Source organism: Camellia sinensis, chromosome 1, assembly GCF_055761805.1.
Source record: "Camellia sinensis isolate YWXY chromosome 1, ASM5576180v1, whole genome shotgun sequence".
Taxonomy (NCBI): Eukaryota; Viridiplantae; Streptophyta; class Magnoliopsida; order Ericales; family Theaceae; genus Camellia; species Camellia sinensis.
Window position 1 is genome coordinate 112,673,949 of NC_138961.1, and position 18,950 is coordinate 112,692,898.

Genomic DNA, 18,950 nt, shown 5'->3' on the forward strand with positions numbered 1-18,950 from the left:
TAAACCTATAATTTTAAAACATCATTCAAATTAACTGAATCATTAACATTCGACACAATATTACTATTCTAAGTTTTCATTCACAAGTCACATCCATCTCGCATAACAATTTGAAACAATACATAATTCAGATTTACAACATCAGGAAAATTGCTTAATCCACTAAGTTTCCTTGATAGCCAATCAAAAAGATCCTTGCGGCCTTCCGTGCCAAGTTTCGCATCCATCAAAGCAGTAGTGTTTCTTTTCTGGTAGGTACATATATAATTGTTGATCCTTCTAAATGACCTTGCTGAAGTTTTAATCCTTCCTTCTCGTTTGTTAGGCGGATCATTTATCTCACGTAACCCACAAATATCCGAGTCCTTATCAGGCGATTGACCAAAGAATTCACCTCAGGAAACTGCAATGAATAGATTCTAAGTGAATGCTTCTCATAAGAAGAGAAAAAGAATTATAGGAACACATTCTTCAGTCCGGGGAAGAGGAGAATAATTTTTCAAAGATCCCCACTTTACCATGGATTGGACAATTAGAAGAGTAATAAGATAAATGAAGTGACTAGAGTCACTAGAAGAAACATGTATAGATGGATGCACACATGCATATAAACATGTATATAAACATCACATTATGCTTCTTTTTATCAGGCCTTTTCTTTCTGGTATATATATCTACCAATTCACAAAAATCCTTCTCATAAGAAGATGGGGATGATGTTCTACTATGCTTTACCTGTACATATCAAAAAATGAATAGGAAAGATTACTGCAGGAATGAATAGATGGATGCACACAGAATGTGACATACCACTATTCAAACAGGAATAAATCAGTCTCAGTTTGACAAATAATCCAGGCATTAAAGATGGAAGCATCAGATCTTGACAGAAGGAAAAAAAATGGTGCACAACATATTAGCTCCCCTTTATCTACAAAATGCAAGTATGGGAAGACAAGGTAGAAATATTATTGGTTTAATGGCTTAAATGAGATGTGCATTCCATGCAAAAAACAAGTGCTCTTGACATTCAGCAATACTTGGTCTACCTAATATATAGATATTGTACACGTCAGGACACTAACATTACTTGCTTATTAGCTATCTATGGATCATTTATTGTTCTAATAAGTCTTCTGAGATAGTGTTAAGTTCTAATGTTTTTATAATGTGCAAAATACAATTTTACTTATTTAATCTTTGTGTGAATATAATAACAATGAGAATCAACAGGAAAACAACTGGCAATAAGAAAGATTTCAACATATAATTCAATTCCATAGATAGCTCCGAAAGGAGGGGAGCGGGAATAGACAACATACTATCATCTTCAAGCAGCTGAAATAAGTTGGTGCCACAAACAACAATAGTTCAACCACATCAATGACTAAATCTCAAACGAATGAAGAAATGTCTCTAAAGCCACACCCAGAATGTATGACAAACATATTTGTCAAATGTGAGCCAAAACTACAACGATAAATATGGGTTAGCAAATTACACCTCTTGAGATTCTTATTTCTCATGGCAACCCTCTCCGCAGCTCAAGAAAGTGCTTCTTTGGGACTTGCTACCACCAGATCATCATCCATGCTGAGTTTTGTCTTCAAGTCATCTGGTAATGCCTGCAAAATGATTAGATCAGGAAAAGAGTGCTTGGAAAAAGACATTAGAAGCTCTGGAAGGTTCCATACCATAACCTCATCTACAAGTTTCTCCAGCTGTATTTGTTCTAAATAAGTACGAGGAACGTATGACCCTTCCAATTCCAACTGCTCGGCCACATACTTTACAAGTAGGCGATCTTTTCCTTGCACCTGCAATGAAAATAGCATCCATTTTTAGTTAGAATTTTTAGCTCTAATGAAGAGATTAAAAGTTTAGAACAATTAAGAGACAAAAAAAATTATGGTGTACGGTTCCATCATTGTACTCTCTAGCAAGCAGATGATGAAAAATCTTGTATTACCTGAACATAATGGCAGTTTAGTTGTTCTAACCAATTAATTTTCACACACACCCTTTCATCAGAGAATACATGGCTACTTCGTTTTAGGATAGCCGCTATCGTGTATCCCAAGGCCATCAAGCCACCAAGAAGCCGCACACTGACTTCAAAAGTTATTCTTGGTGATATGACAAATGAAGAATCTGTAACCCATTCCTGAAATTAAAAAGGATAATTAGTCTGATCAGACAGCACTATGCAAGTCTTTTCATTTTTCTTGATATCAAAATTTGCAGCAAATTCAGAGAGCCAAAAAAAGGCTGATACCAAGCATAAAAGAGGGAATTGAATAACCTTAAGTTAATCTTGAATCAAATTAAAAACCAGAGACAAGATCATAAATAACTGATACCAACATTTAGCCTTTTTTCCTTATAGATTCTGTTTGGTTTCTAAGAAAGAAATTGGTTAATGTAGCCATTAAGCAACAAATTCAACAAGAGTTGCAGATATATAACCATGATGGTATGCTTAGCACTCGGCAGGTAGCAAAACATATCAAGATATCCAATGTGTCATACAGAACCCTCACCACCTTCAGTCCAAAATCCAACTAAAACTGTTTTATATTTAAAGATTTTTCCTTCTTCAGTCTGTAAACATCAGAAAGAATTGCTTTGCTTCATAAAATTTGCTCAACAAAATATGACTCTGTGTATTTAGAACTACAAATATCTGAAGTTTTTAAGTAAATATAGGTTAAGATTATACACACAAACATTATGATTACAGTAGAAACTGTTAAGTCACCACTACTGCCAAAAGCTTAAGCTGTTACGAAATGAGTCCAACAATGTATATTAAGCTATCTAACACCCTCATTCACGTGCAACCTTGTCTTGCAAGTGGAGATGCAAATATCCGTGCATAGAGAGAAGAGAGAATGCAAATGAGAGACAAAACACCCATACATAAAGAGAAGAAAAAATGCACACAGGGACCAAATACAAACGTAGAGACTGGAACCCAAAACTTCCCACAACTTGAGCTCCAATACTATGTTAAGACACCACTAGTCTTAAAAGCTTAAGTTGTTAGGAAATTGACTCAACAAGTTATATCAAGCCATCTAACATAAGCAATATATATATTGAAGATTTTTTAAACAGCATCATTTTCTAAAAAATATGCTGACTACTAAAATAAGTGAAGGAAACATGATAAAGAACTAAACTTTTGAAGAACTGTCTGTGCATTCCTAAGGTGCCATTATTATAATAAAGGGACGAACCTCAAACATGAGATTGTATTTTCCATCTTTGTTCCGCATCCTCAAATATGATTGGCATGATTCAGGATCTTCACCAGGTGGTAAAAGATATATATCATAAGTCTGCTCCATAGTTTCTTTGTGTTCTTCTGACATGACAGCCTTGATTTCATCCACTGTCACTTTCTTTGATGACTAAAATAAAAATGCAGTACATAGCTATTAAAATAAATCTATATAAGTCAACATTGAAGAAACATTTTAGCTTTGGGCATTGATGGGCAATCATAAAATACGACAAATACATGAAAAAACATAAGAAAGAGAGAATTAAGAAGAGACTAAACCTTCAAAATGTAAATAGGAGACTGAAACCCAGTGAATGGGTTGAACTTGTTGATGATTTTTATATTCTAGGTAGAAACAATCATCAACCGTTCTAAGGCAACACTGCCGTTCTCAGTCAAACAGTTAACTAATGAACATTATAGGAACAAAAAATCTTCAGTAGAAATTGAAATCAACAAGAAGGAAAAAATTAAACCTAGATTTGAGGTAAGAGATGTGTATATTGATCCAAAAATATTATGAATGTGAGGAAACTCCAATAAAATTACATAAACCAAAGTAGATAACCAAGCTTAAATTCAAAAATATTATGATTGACTCATGAACACTATTAAATGATCTCAGGTATCACACGTCAATTCAAACTATCCCACTTGAAATTAATAAGAAAATGGCAAGAGCACAAAAGTTGTGCCACTTTCAGTATAATGCATTCTCCAACTCAATTTTTACAATATAGAAAACCATCAATAAAGAGCTGAAAACCCAAGCCATGGTTAACTCTCAATAAAAAATTAGAAAATCTGGAGAATCAACACCCATCTGGTTCACATGGTTCTTTCTTATCCATATAAGCACCATAACATAATATAAGGGAAAGAACTGCTAGTGACAACCAATGCATTCATAGCAGAAGACAAAAAAAAAAAGTGCAGCAGCAATTGCTTAATGCTATTTTCATATGTCAATAAATCAGTAACTGGCTAACAAAAAAGTTGGAAGAAGCAATTGCTTATTGCTATTTTATGTCGGTCCAATACAACCAAGTGCAACAGAACCACTAGTGAATCACACATGCTTTTGTAAACACATATGGTTGCTAACATCAGGATCCTATGTCAGATTGATAAGTTCAAGGTCTCGTGGATCAAATCAAATATTGTGTGTGTGTGTGTGTGTGTGTGTGAGAGAGAGAGAGAGAGAGAGAGAGAGAGAGAGAGACCGTTAAACATGATGTATATTAAAATAATAAAGGGAAAAAAAATCACTGGCTCAGTGATTCTACAAGATCCTACACTATCCTACTTGCAATTTTGCTATAATACTGATTTTATGCTGATTTGGATGTTATTCAGATCATGATTTTAATAAAAATGGTGCCATCCCAGTTATTGACCATGCAAAATTTAGGAAGGCTGTATCAGAAAATCAAGCAGAAATTCCAATATTAACTACATCATTAATATAATAAATTGAAAAACAGAGGAATAGTAAGAACGGGAAAAATGCAAATGCAAAAACCTTGTAGCTCTACTGATTCTTCTATTCCATCTAATAAATCCATTTAATAAAAAACTACAATTAAAACTAACCATGCAAATTACTCAACATTCTTTCTCACCCCAAAAAAATAAAACTGCTTTGGCGAATTGTCAAAGTCTCTTTGGCTTGAGAATCAAAAGCTGGGTTGTCAATAAGAGCATTGACAAAAAAGAAAATGCAAATGCAAATGGTCTTCAACATTGAATTAGTCTTCAACATTGAATTAGATGTATACATTTCAATCTTAGCTTTCTTTCATAATAATACCATAGTTTTCTTTCAGACATCTAAGCTCCCAGCACCCTCGATTATTGAGAACCAACACTCGGGACAAGTAGAATTCAAATTATTTTGCAAAATATTTAAAGAATAAGTGCCTGTCATTTCAGTTTAGAACCTTTCCTCCTAATTTTTCCCCTAGGTTTGCTCATCTAACGAAACAGATTAAGAACAAACACAATAACTTCTAACTGCACATAGAATGAAGAATATACCTTTATAAAAAGTTGTCAAAATTTCATAAGTACCAAGGCGAGCGCCAGCACCTAAAATCCTTCCCAACATTAACCACCCAAAACCACTGTGCAAACCTACAATGTTCATTGAAGAGAATATTCATTTAACTAGCAGTAATAAACCAGAATCATAAATAACTTAAGCTCACATGTAGCTGTTAACCTTATCTACATGACTCATTGCACTAATGGAAGCTCAAGCAAGACAATAAGTTAATCGAATTACCTGCATGTCCTGATAAAGTTTTAACTCTATCAAGAACCTGAGCTGTAGTCAGCTGTTTATTAGAAACTGACCCTAACTGTTATTTTCTCCACCACAACAAATAAGCATCAATATTAGAAACAGATAGTCATATGCTAACAAACAGTTCCAAAATCAACACCAACATGCATACGCACACACATATGAGCATACAAATGCAGACAGAGGTTGGTTTCAAACTTCGAACCTGTATAAGGACTTTGATAGTATCAAGAGGGTAAGTGAGGGCAGTGCCCAATGTGACTGAACCTGCAGCAGCAACTGCATGTGTAGCAAACATCTGGTTCTTCATCAGTTCTTCCATCTGAAAGATTTGCACAAATGTCAAAAACAACTAGGCAGTCCACAACCTGAAACTGAAGTTCTGAAGAGTCTTTATATCAGATTCAAACAGTTTTTTGGAGATCCAATTTCTTCTATCTTCATATGGTTACAGAAAAGTACCCTCGATGCATACATTAAGCACTCACAATATGTAAAGACAGAAAAAAATATATTAATCATAATTCTCAATGTGTGTGCATCCAACATGCTTCCAACTACATATGCTTAAAATTTAGCTCTATATGAATTTGCAATTACATGGTAAATATGAAGAGATACCGGGTCTGACCAGATTTTATAAAAGACGGAATATAGGAAATTACAGCTGTGCAAGTGAACCACACTGAAAATAGATTTGGAGCTTAAATTCTATAGTTGGGATTCGGTGTAGTTTTCAACAGTTGGTAATCGCTAAAAACAAAGAGAATCAAACTACCAATCATGTCAAAATGATGTGGCAACATCATGAAAAGCCCGAAACAGATTATACCTGTGATATATCTCTAGTTTCAATATAGTCATGTAGCTTCATAATAAACCAATTTCATCCATTAATTTATTACATTGGGTCAATTTAGTCCAATTTATAACCTATATTAAGAAATTGGATAGATATCAAACAAAAAATGGCCCATTCAAAAGGGACTGGATCATTTCAAATTGGACATAAATCCGAGTTCACTTTGAAAGGGTGAATGAACTATTTTACTCTTTTGTTTCAGTCTAAAATTCAAGGGATTGTTATTAATTGCATTTTGAACTATAATTTCCTTTGAAGGCTCAATTTTCCATCAGAAGGGTAGAAGCACGAGGGTGCCCAAAAATGTTAGGAAAGATGATGTACTTAGTAACAAGGATTAAAAACCTTTGGTGAGACTACATACCAAGCACAAGTTTAAAAAAAAAATAAAAAAAATATATCTCAACGTCATATACTCGTATACCACTTAAAAGCTTGTGTTTGGTATCTAAAGCAATCTACAATTCATATACTCGTCATATACTTGTATAGGGGACAATCAGACCAACATAATAATTTCTATTAATAATCTCCTCATGCAAAGCAATCTACATAGCCTACTTCAGTTAAAAGCACCATAAGGCCTTAGATCAAAAAACTATATGTAGATTGTTCAATGCATTAACTACTCAATTTAGATACCAAAAATTTTATGTCTATACAAAACCTATGAAGAGGGAGTTCAATACCTGTTCAATGATAGCAAAATAATGTGAATTAGCCTGCAAAAAGTTGTCTCAAATTTAGTAAGTCAAGCTTGTTCAATATACAATTGCCCAACAATCCTGAGAGAACAAATGAAAGATCAGTTCCTTTAGCCCTTAGCATAAGTCTAAGATTATGTAAATAACTTCATTCAATCTTATTATTATGATTTTCAGATGTATAATTCCAGTCAGAGACAAAGACATTGAATAAAGTTTTCATACATTGCAGTCAGAGCACTAGGAGTTAGTACATCAGAGAAAGAACATAGCACAATAGTGGCAATTTTTTAGTGCCCCACAAGCATGGCAATGCACATTCTCTGATTGATTTGAAGATGGTGATGAATTAGCTTGCACAAAACAATAGCCAATAGAACTGCATTTCATGAAATTGCATTCAAACCCACACCCTAAATAAATTTATAAGGAAGCCCAAAGGTGAAACACGCAAGTTCAAACTATCCACATGTTTGCGGATTTTACCTCATCATTCATCACCCACCCACCTCCAACAATTTCTAACTGTGCATTCTTCACTAGATTGATGAAAGATTCTTTTTTAGTTTCTGAGGCATCCTTCCACCATCTCTCCAAATAAGACATCTCCTCCCATATAAATTTGCAGCGAGGATCCTGCAAATCCAAGTTCAAAGAATGTTAATTAGTATAGCATTCAACATTAATAACTTTTTGCCATAGACTAGGCAAAGATAATATCAATAAACTAGCAATCCAACCCCAATTAAGTTCAAGGCAATTGACACACACCATAATTGAGAGAGAGAGAGAGAGAGAGAGAGAGAGAGAGAGAAAACCTGTTAGTGAGCGTTTCACTTCTTAGGTTCATTAGTAGTTTTCAAAGCCAACAAGTATGCATTTTTTCTCATCCAATAAACTAAATGCTTGAGTCCCCAAAAAATCATTTGTTAAACTACTAGATTGAACATTCTTGAGAGAGAGAGCATTTGGTAACGGAAACCTGCTAGTGAGCCTCTCACTTTTTAGTTCCATTAGTAGTTTTCAAAGCCAACAAGTTTGCATATATTTTCTCATCCAATAAACTAAATGCATGAGTATCTAAAAAATCATTTGTGAAATTACTCTACTATATATTACAGACTTTTTTTTCATCACTTACATCCAATTCACTTGGTCCAATAATTGATGAAATATATAATTTGTCAAAATTCAACCAAAAATGTGAATTTGTGTGGAAGTATCTTATTCCGTAATGAAGACCATTAGATTCTTTTGCATGAAGTATAATTTTTTTCTCAGTAAGTTTACCGGCACTATAGTTAAGCTAGATCGAAAGCAGAATCATTGTTCATCAATAATCAAGATCAGTAAAACCCAACAAAATTAAGATCAAGCAACTACTGCTAACTAATTAAACTCTCAGTTCACAAACAGAACCCAACTGAATTCAGATCAATAAAGAACATTTCAAACCCAAAATTAAACCCAGATCACCTTTGAAATCAGTAAAACCCAACAAAATTAAGATCAAGCAACTAGTACTAACTAATTAAACTCAGTTTACAAAAAGAACCCAACTGAATTCAGATCAAGGAACAACATTTCAAACCCCAAAATTAAACCCAGATCACCTTCGAAAGAGCCTCGACGATGGTATCAAGAATATGCCTCGACTGTCGATCATAATACTCCTCAACAGTGAGCTTCCAACCCGGGTCATTATGCGAATGAGGGACCACAAAAACCTTCAAGGTCTCCGAATCCCACTCGTTCCCTTCGTATCTCACCCTCCAACCCTGCTTACACGGCCCAGAAATGAGGAGTCCATTAGACAGAGGGCGATGTCGATGGCGATGTGCGACGGACATGAGCAATGGTGGTAAGGGACTTCGGTGAGCTAGAGAGAGTGGGCACCGATTGAGAGAGAACACAGAAAGAGGGAGGGGCGGGCCAACATAGAGAGACACAGATTAGGGCTTTTTTTAGATAGAGACAAGGGAGATCGGGCTTTAATTTTTTTTCTGTCGAGCACCAAATGGGCAATGTCAGATGGGACGATTTCTTCTTCGGAGAGGCGGGTTTCAAGGGTGTCTTGCCATTGATTGTGGTGGTGGGTTTTGAGGATGTCACAGAGTTCATTGACGAGTCGCTTGATGTGGGGTTTGAAGGAGAAGGAAGGGGAAGAACTGGGTTTGGGGTTGTGACGAGCTATGATGCGGGAGAGAAGGGTTTTCGACATGAGAGAAAAAATGAGGTTTGGGGAGTCATCTGCTACTTCGAAAGTGTTGTTCCTTTCATTGTTCCACACTTGCAAGTTACAACAGTAGTACATGGATACAACTAATGAGGAGTGGGACGGTGGTTCAAATTTCATTTCCCCCCTTCATCTTTCAAATTTTTCTCCAAATTTTTGGCGACTAAAAGATCAAATTAGTCGCAAAAATAGGTTCTTTCGCCGACAAATTTTTTTGGTCGCCAAATCTCAATCAACGGCGACTAAAATATTAGTCTCTAAAAGTACTAATTTGGCGACTAATTTTTTTTGGTTGCTGAAAATAAGTTTTTCGCGACCAAATTTTTGGTCGCCAAAAAATATGTGACCTTCCGCGACCAAATTTGTAATTGGTCGGCAAAAGTATACCACTTTCTGCGACCAACATATTTTTTGGTTGCCAAAATATAACCTTCTGCGACCAAGAATATTTGGTCGCCAAAAATAATGATCATTCGCGACTAATTAATATTTGGTCGCCAAATGTCATTTTTTTGCGACCAAAATTTTTTTGGTCGACAAAAGTGGTCGCAAAATGTGTAAATTCTTGTAGTGCTTGTTTGTATTATGTGATTAATTATGTGTTTTGATTTTGTACATGTAAGATAACTTTCTGGTAATTGGTGACAAGATGTGAAAAACAAGCATATTTGGCGTAACTTATTGCAAGTTAAAACTTGATAACTATGAAGCAGAAGTCAGCATCCGTTTCTTGCCTTCTAAAAAATCAGCTTTTTAAAACTTATTTAAAATATTTATGTCTAACAAGTTGTAAGCACAGATAACACTAAATAGCGTAACACAAATTTTTAAATTAAAATAAATTATAATCAGCTCATTTAAAGTGCAAGAAACAGCACCATCATCAACTACACTTTGCAACAAAAACACATAATAAAAAAAAAAAAAAATTAGAAAATACAAAAGAGTAATTCGAAACAGATCCAACTTCTCTCTAATTGGGAGAGAAAATTAAACCATGTTGTTGGGTCTACCACAAGGCCTACTTTGATGATCTATTTTGTTTAGTTTTTATATCCGTGTGTATAGATTATTAATTAATTAATTAGCTAACTCGACAAATGTAGACATGCCATTTCATCACATTTCTCATAAAACAAAATTTAAGGGTCTATTTTAATAAGGCCAAATTACATCAATAGTCCTTATATGTTGCTCATTTTATCATTTTAGTCCTTGTAATTTCTATCAACTCGATTTTGACCCTAAATTTATGACATTGTATTAATTTGGTCCAATTATTATAAATGCTAACATTTTGTTATAAAAAAATATGCACATAAGATGGCATGAGTCATACTTATAGGAGTAAAATTATAAACATACTTAACTCAGCAAGTTAATCTCAATCAATTTAGTGATCATTTTTCGTCAAAAAATCCTAACAACTTTATCATTGGACTAAATTGAAATAAAATCTAAATTAAATATCAAAATTGAGTTAATTGAAAATGTAGGAACCGAAATGACACAAGAAACTAAAATGTAGGGACTACTAGTATAATTGTCCCTTTAATAACATACTTGTGCTCCATGTTTTTCATTACAAATGTAATTGTATGATTATGATTTTCACGTCACATTTTTTTTTTTTCTTCCATAAATGATCTACACATAGAGATCTAAAAAATAAATGGGACACTTATAGGTCAATCCCATTGACTAGACTTATTTACATATAAGTCCTACTCATTTTTTCAACTATCAATATTTCCAAAATGAACTCCCCACCATAAGACCACGGCCACAACACCGACAACTACCAGTAACCACTTTCGACCATCAATGGCCAACTCCAACCACCTCTGACCACTGTCTTTGACTACCAACGACCACCTCTAATAATAGGTTTTTACTTCATTTCTCCAACTATTTTCCAATAAAAAATAATGTCCACCTCCTTAGATCTAGCGGTGATAAATAAAAGAAAGGGCGAATAGAGAGGAGGAAAAGAAAAAAAAAAATAAAGGACTTACCAAAAAATAGTTATCATCAATCTTCATGGTCACAGATCAACACAAGAATCATAGTGCTTCCATTTGTTGATAAATCTATCAGTCGGATTTGTAAAAATATTTACAGACAAAACATGTAGTTTGAGAGAAATAGAGAAACACCACTTAGTCACTCATTCTCACTTACTCAGATTTACACACACGCAACTATTCACTTATTTACATATTCACTCACAGGCACACAATCTCTCTCTCACACACACAAAGGAAGCATCAAAGTCTAGTTCGATCAATTTTTTGTGTGAAATTGATGAAAAAACACACATAGTGATAACTTTATCAGTTTGATTTGTAAAAAAATTATCACTACAAGAAAATACACCTTTGGCGACTAAATTTTTAGTCGCCAAAGGTCCTTTTTTAGTCGCCAAAGGTCGAATTTTCACTTTTCCCGACAAAAACTTTTAGTCGCCACTGTTGTCGCGAATTCATGGTCGCCCATTCCTTTGGCGACTAAAAACCTGTTAGTCGCCAATTCACAGGTCTTCAGCGACGAAACAAATTGTCGCCAAATGCAATTCCATTTTTTGAAATTATACATTTAGCGACTAAATTTTTAGTCACCAATAGTGATTTTTTTTTTTTTATTATTTAAACATTTCCCGACTAAGCTTTTCGTCGCCAAAAGGTATACCTTTCGGCGACCAACGCCTTTAGTCGCCAAAACCATATTTCACAAAAAAAAAAAAGTTGCCTCTGCTGGATGTCCCAAGGTTCGAACCTGTGTTCCCAACACTTGCACCCCACTACGCCTTTACCAACACTTGCTCCCCTACTACGCCACTCCCAAATCACATGAATATTATTGCAACAAATATTATTTATATACTATATTCACTGGTATTAATACAAAATTGTATATATGAAAATAATTTTTTTTATTTAATATATTTTATGTAAAAAATAAAATATTTACAAAAAAAATAGGGTAAGCACTTTTGGCGACTAAATCTGAATTTTAGTCGCCAATACTCCATTTTTTGGCTACTAATTTCTTTTCTGTCGCTAAAACAGTTACAACCCGCCTAAGGCTAGCACATTTGGCGACTAAACTCAATTTTGGTCGCCAAAACCTCTACTTTGGGCGACTAAAATGCATTTTAGTCGGCAATTCTTGACCTTTAGCTACTATTTTTTTTTTGTAGCCAAAAAACGTCACTTTCAGTGACTAAATTGTTTTTAGTCGGCAAAACTGCTATAATCAGCGACTAAACCTGTTTTTTGTCGCCAAAACCATAACTTTTCGCTACTAAATTATTTTAGTCGCCAAAAACCGTGACTTTTGGCTACCAAACAAACTTTAGTCGCTAAAAACCCTATATTCGGTGACTAAACTTCCTTTTAGTCGCTAAAACCCTACTTTTCGGCGACTAAACTCTTTTAGTCGCTAAAACCCTTATGTTCAGCGACTAATTCCATTTTAGTCGCCATTTCATGCACTTTCAACGACGAATTTTTTTTTTTTAGTCGCCATTTGTGTTTTTTGTTGTAGTGTATAGACAACAAATCTTGTTCACTCACTTACTCACAAGACACCCTCCACACACAAAGAACAAGAAACACTGATAAATTTCTCATGGATTTGTAGCAGATTTGGATTGAGAAATAGAGAAACAAAACACAGACATGGGAAAGGAAGAGCAAGATTTGGAAAACATTATTGCTTGGAGTCGTTTGGAGTCAATTTTGCCATTGGAAAAATTAGATTTGTGTAGATCTAGAACTAAATTAGTGGATCAATGTAACAACCAGAAAATTAAGTTATCATTTAATTTCGTATTAGTATTATTTACAAATAAAAAAAAATATAATTTTATATACGATTAATATAACTTTTAATGTCAAAAATATAATTATTATAAAGTTTAGTGGTCAAAGTCTAATTATCAAAAATGAAATTTGCCACTCTTTTGTACTAGAGACATATGGTCGTGATACGTGTCTATTTGCATGTAGTGACTGTTGTTTGACTTGGTGAAAATTAGCATATATAAGAAACAGTGATGCTAGAGACCTCTAATTTAGAGGTTCTAAACACATCTTTAATGAGGTAGAAAAGGGGAAAAAAATAAAAAAACAAAAAAGCAAAAAAATAGACAAATCACTGACAGTGACAGTGGATGGGACCCACTGCCACATCACTAGTGAGACCTCTAATTAGAGGTCCCAAGCATTTTTCTATAAGAAAAGATTTCATAATCGTGGAAAGGAAAGAAAGAAAACGGAAAAGAGTGAGAGAGTGATAGTTGAGTGGATGATTGATTAGAGGCCCGAGGAGATGATTAGACAATCAATTGATTTTTACAATTTGATATGTAATTGAATTGTATCTTGAGTTATCATAAATTATTTATATTAAATTATTATTTTGTAAATTTTGGATTTTATGAATTCTATTTGTGTAAAAAGAAAAATCTATAGATATAATTATTTTTTAAATATGATTCTTACAATGATTTGACAAATGATCATCTTAATAAATATGTGTAAGTACCATTACTGAGGTTTCATGTCTTGAGAGACTTTAATAATCATGAGCCCTTGTTACTATGGTGACCCTCTAGTATGGAATAAAATGATGTACGGAACTTCGTGTTATACTATTGTAGGAGCCACCTCTTGAGTCGATATATCTATGTTCTCATGGATTCAATGACCCTCTCATCTGTACTACCCGTGAATATGGTTACATGTTTCGTATGGTACCGTAGATCTATGATTTATGAAATACAATTCTGTTATCTGAAGTAAATACGAGTAATTTATATGTTTTGTTTACTAGAAGCATAGTGCACTTTTGTAATATTTATAAAGATCAACCTATTTGATTACTGGCCTTTTTGTTATAAATAAATAGAAGTCGCGATGTATATTTTGGTACCCTTATTTAAACAATTATTTTCCTGTGTGCTTAGAGATTGGATTTGTTCTATAATCGGCCTTGGATAACCACAGTTTTTGGCCGGTCATGATGCCTAACCCTTGGGGTACAAGATTGGATCATGATAGTGGAGATTGGTGGTGAATGTGAGATGTCTTAAAAATCAGGAACATTGAGAAATATATTAACAAATAAATAAAGGATCTTTCTAAGGTTACAAGTGTAGCGCTTCATGATTTACTCTTAAAGATGAAGTCTAGGAAATGTCATTAATGAGTTTTTTGGTCAATAACCAAGTAAGATCCCAAGAAAGATTGAAGGAGTCAATATAGCCTCCCTTCAGAGTCCAATCTCCTTAGGTGGCAAAGTTATCTTTTTGACAGATCTTAACAAGGTATCAACACAAAGTCTACATATGTTGACGGAAAATAAGGATAGATTAAAAAAGATATGTATAGATATATAAGTAAAATAATAATTACAATAGATAAGTTTTAATTATATCAAGAATTTAAATGTTACAATTCCAAATAGGATTACAAAACCAGATTCAACAAAACTAATTCCTATTTCTTCCAAGACAATCATACATCTTCAAATGTTGCAACTTTGTTATTGACTGGGTAATAGTCTTCAATACCTGACATGAAATACCATGAGCTTGGAGTGCTCAGGAAACGCACACAAAGAAATTTCATCCTCTCAACCGCAAGAATTGGACACAGATTATTCGATATGTCTCCTCTTTTGCTACTTTGCAAACCTTACTCTAGATGTCTTCAATGGTTACATACCACGTAGCGCCAACCGATGACCTCAAAAGAGACAATAAAAATAAGGGCCAAACCTATAACCTCCTCCAACCTTATCTATTATAAACACCTAGGGTTCAAATACAACCGGTCCATTCAAGGGTTTCAAAACAACCACTTGCGTAAGACTTAACATTCAATTAGGGAACGCGTCCCATCAATCCATGCTTGAAGTTAACACATTATCATCTCATCATTATTCAAGTGCTAGAAAACCCAATACCACCCGCATTTAGTTTCCTATTGAGTTAGATGTTTTAAGTTTAGGTTAGAATAAGCTATTGAGACAATAATTTACATACACGTATATGCATCATCAAAGCACCATGGTAAAGAGATATATATAGACATAACATATAAAAATCATACTAAGGCCCAAACAACTAATAAAAAGAACATTCATGAAATTTAAAGTATGAAATCATCAACAAACATAAATTTTCAAATTAGATACACTTTAAATATCACAATTTAAGAGACATTTCTAGATTTTTCCAGAACTTGGCCTTTCTATGGTTTGTACAAAATTTTATCTAATTTTTAGATTATCTTTTTGAAATGGGATAGTTTTTCTAAATTTTTAGTTATTAAAGAAATACTCCAGCATTGTTCAAATTCATCAACAGTTATGAAAATCATATTTTTTCTTAAACCACACACTCTTTTTCAGTAAAACTATTTTTACTTGAAGCATAACACGTTAAAAAAAATTCTGATATAAAAATAAGGCCAAGAGGATTTTTCTACATTTTTCTAGAATTTTTGAAAGTGAGCTAAAAATATTAATCTTTCTTGCACAAAGCTTGAAATAAGAATAGTAATAGAAAAAGGAGGAAACCATTATTAATTTTCCACTTCTCTTATGTTGAAAACATGCTAAATAGTATATATATAACTCAAATTTTCAAAATAAAGGTATGCTTTTGGAAATAATGTGAGAAGTGGGTAAGAAAAGTGGTTTTGCACAAGAACACTATGAATACACACATGAAAATGATACATTAAACCTCTAAGATCATGTATTTGAATGAGAAAATAAAAGAGAGGGTTGTGTTGTGGCTTACTTGTTTGCTAGCTTTGCTAAAATGGACAAGTTGTGCTTTTCCTTTCTTCATCCTCTACTAAGGTTATCTCTCTCTCTCTCTCTCTCTCTCTACCAAAATTGACTATGTGAATAAGTGTGTTGATGTGCAAAAGTGTAGAGGATGGTGGTGTATTTATAGAAAAATTGGTGTAAAAAGTCCAAAATGCCCATTGGTTTCAAATGAATTGAATAGTCTTGGATTTAGTTAGGATGTAATAGAATGAGAGGTGCTTAAGGACCTTAATTACACCTTTAAAGATGATCTAGTTAAGGTTTTGCTTAATTAAATTTAAGTTAGTTGCTAGTATAATATATCTCATCAAATTGGTACGAAAGTCAATATTCTATCCATAAATCAAGCAAATTTTGTCTTCGTAAGTACAATACATATATGCACACAAAGGGTGGCCAGCCATAGTACAAGGATTTGAGGGGATTTTCTTTAGATTTTTGGTGTACATATTGATATATATATATATATATATAAACAGATTTGTGTACAAAAAGATTAAATAAGATTAAATGTATAAACATGCATATAGTGGTACCTGATTTGGGATTAAAATGTAAGTCTAATAAAATGTGGGGACTAAGGGTTAATTAAAAAATATATTTAAGTGTAGAATTTAATTAAATTAGGGTTAGGGAAAGTAATTCGGTTTAAGTTTCTCGTTTTCTAATTAAAAGACGATTAACCAAACCAACATAATGAGAGTAAGAAATCTAGGGTTTTTGAGCAATTATTCTATATTAGGAAGTTAATTAATTAGTATTAGGATATTAGAAATGATTACTAAGTTACCAAAATCGATTAGAGTTCGTGCAGTTCCAATCGATACATGTTCTCAATTATAAGGTTAAAATTTCAAGTAAACGAAGAATCGAGGTCTTGATTGAAATAGTTTTAAAATAAGGGTCTTAATGGAAATACAAAATTTGGGGGCCTCAAAACCTATCCCCCTTAAACGAATTTCGTCCTCAAAATTTAAGTTATTCCTCAAGTTTTGAAGAGTTGTGGATAATTTGTCTGATTGCATCATTGCGCTCCTATGTAGATTTTGCCAACTTATATTAATCATTTGAATCATCTTTTCTTTTAAGTTCTTCTTCTCTCTTCCTTGAGCCACCATTGGTCTCGTTCTAATAATAGCATTTTGAATCAAATTTCTCCTCAATTAATGACATAAAAGGTGCATCAATCTTTTGTGGTTCTCAAAAATTCTGAATTGCTCATTGTATCGGTAATGACGTTGATGCTTTAATGTGAAGGCTTATGTTGCTAATTTCCTGATGTGGTGGCTTATCTACTTGCTAAGAATTAATCTCATTGACCCCCTGGTAGATTGCCGATGTCGTTTCGTTGTAGATAGGGAAGCTGGATATCTCTCTTCTGTTGTTTTGTCGTTTCTCCTCAAGAGTTACGTCAAATCGGAGGTATAAGTTATTTCCTTCTTCTTGTGGTCATCGATCATAGGTTGATATTCAGATAATGAATCCATTTCTAAGGGGAGGTCGGAGTCGAGTATGCTCATGTCTTAGAAATCAAATGCACAAATATTTTCTAAGAGTTGCATACAAGTTCTATATACTATGGATATGAAAGAGTACGATAAATAAAACAATTGTTGAGTGTCAAGATACCGATATTTAATTATAAAAGAGGGTTTACATCATTCAGGTTTGGATTACATAAGGTTATTCCAAAAAAAGTTCTGTCTACTATCCTAATCACTTCTTCTTTTTTTTTTTCTAGGTTAGTCATGGCTCGTACTGCAATTTTTTGAATCCATATGTAGCGTATTGCTCATGCTCTGGTTGTCGCATAGTGAGATCATCATCTTCTTCTTCTTGTACTACATACAGAAGGATAAAATGTTTCAATAAGAAACTACATAAGAATAAAATTGAATTTTGCTCATTATAGCATAAGATGATAAAATGCAATTCAACAAGGCAAACCGGTGAAAAACTCTCAGTTGAGCTTAATAGTTGAATACTATAATATTTTAAATAAATCCATTGATGCATCTATATGGAGTGGTGACATAAATTCGTACATTCAGTTGAGTTTTGAATTTATTATTTTAGAATAAAGTATTTATTAAAATATTTTTAATTAGATTAATAATATTACAGATTTCATTTCAACATAAAATTTTAAAGTGTGGCATGTGTCCAATCCATAATCGGAATGGACTGTATTGTTGAGCCCTATAGGCCCACCACAGAACCCGTATCGATAATATGAACTGTACAATTTATAAGGATTGAGAGGGTAATTTGTATGAATACATTGGGCTGAGCCAAGTCTATCATTCTTAGACATTGGGTCGAGCTATGGGCTGAGGTGAGAACTTGGATGGCCTGGTCTTGGGCCAAGCAGACACCAAGCCAGTCAGATATGTGTCGCTAGGGCCTGGACATAGCTATCTAAAGGTAGTCCTATAGCGGACCAAGATGTTACCAATGTAGAGGGCCGAGCTAAGCGTAGCTCGGCAGGGCACCATCCTATAGTTAGGGTTACCATGATTCTGCCAAGAGCAGCGCAGAGCCGAGTTAGCCCAGTTGACCACGACGACAACCGAGGTAAAAGGTTTAAACCATTTCACCTGGTTGGTGTAGACACCCCATTTTTGACCGTCCTTAAGACGTGGACGTCACCATTTGAACACTCGGTGATCATCCATGTTCGTGTTCGTTTTGAGTTCTCGGAGGTTTCGGCTTCG

At 33.9% G+C, this 18,950-nt stretch overlaps 1 protein-coding gene across 1 annotated transcript; it reads right to left on the reverse strand.

The window, feature by feature from the left end:
- Positions 1 to 9,454, reverse strand: LOC114299260 (alpha-mannosidase 2). Its single transcript, XM_082882316.1, has 11 exons — positions 8,771 to 9,454; positions 7,644 to 7,793; positions 7,143 to 7,175; positions 5,797 to 5,913; positions 5,571 to 5,646; positions 5,324 to 5,419; positions 3,240 to 3,413; positions 1,970 to 2,164; positions 1,695 to 1,817; positions 1,504 to 1,625; positions 1 to 403 (listed from the first exon to the last, which is right to left on the reverse strand). The coding sequence occupies exons 1-7, from the start codon at positions 9,005 to 9,007 to the stop codon at positions 3,388 to 3,390; spliced, it is 735 nt and encodes a 244-aa protein (XP_082738442.1). The 5' UTR covers positions 9,008 to 9,454; the 3' UTR covers positions 1 to 403; positions 1,504 to 1,625; positions 1,695 to 1,817; positions 1,970 to 2,164; positions 3,240 to 3,387.
- Between the last annotated feature and the right edge of the window lie 9,496 nt (positions 9,455 to 18,950).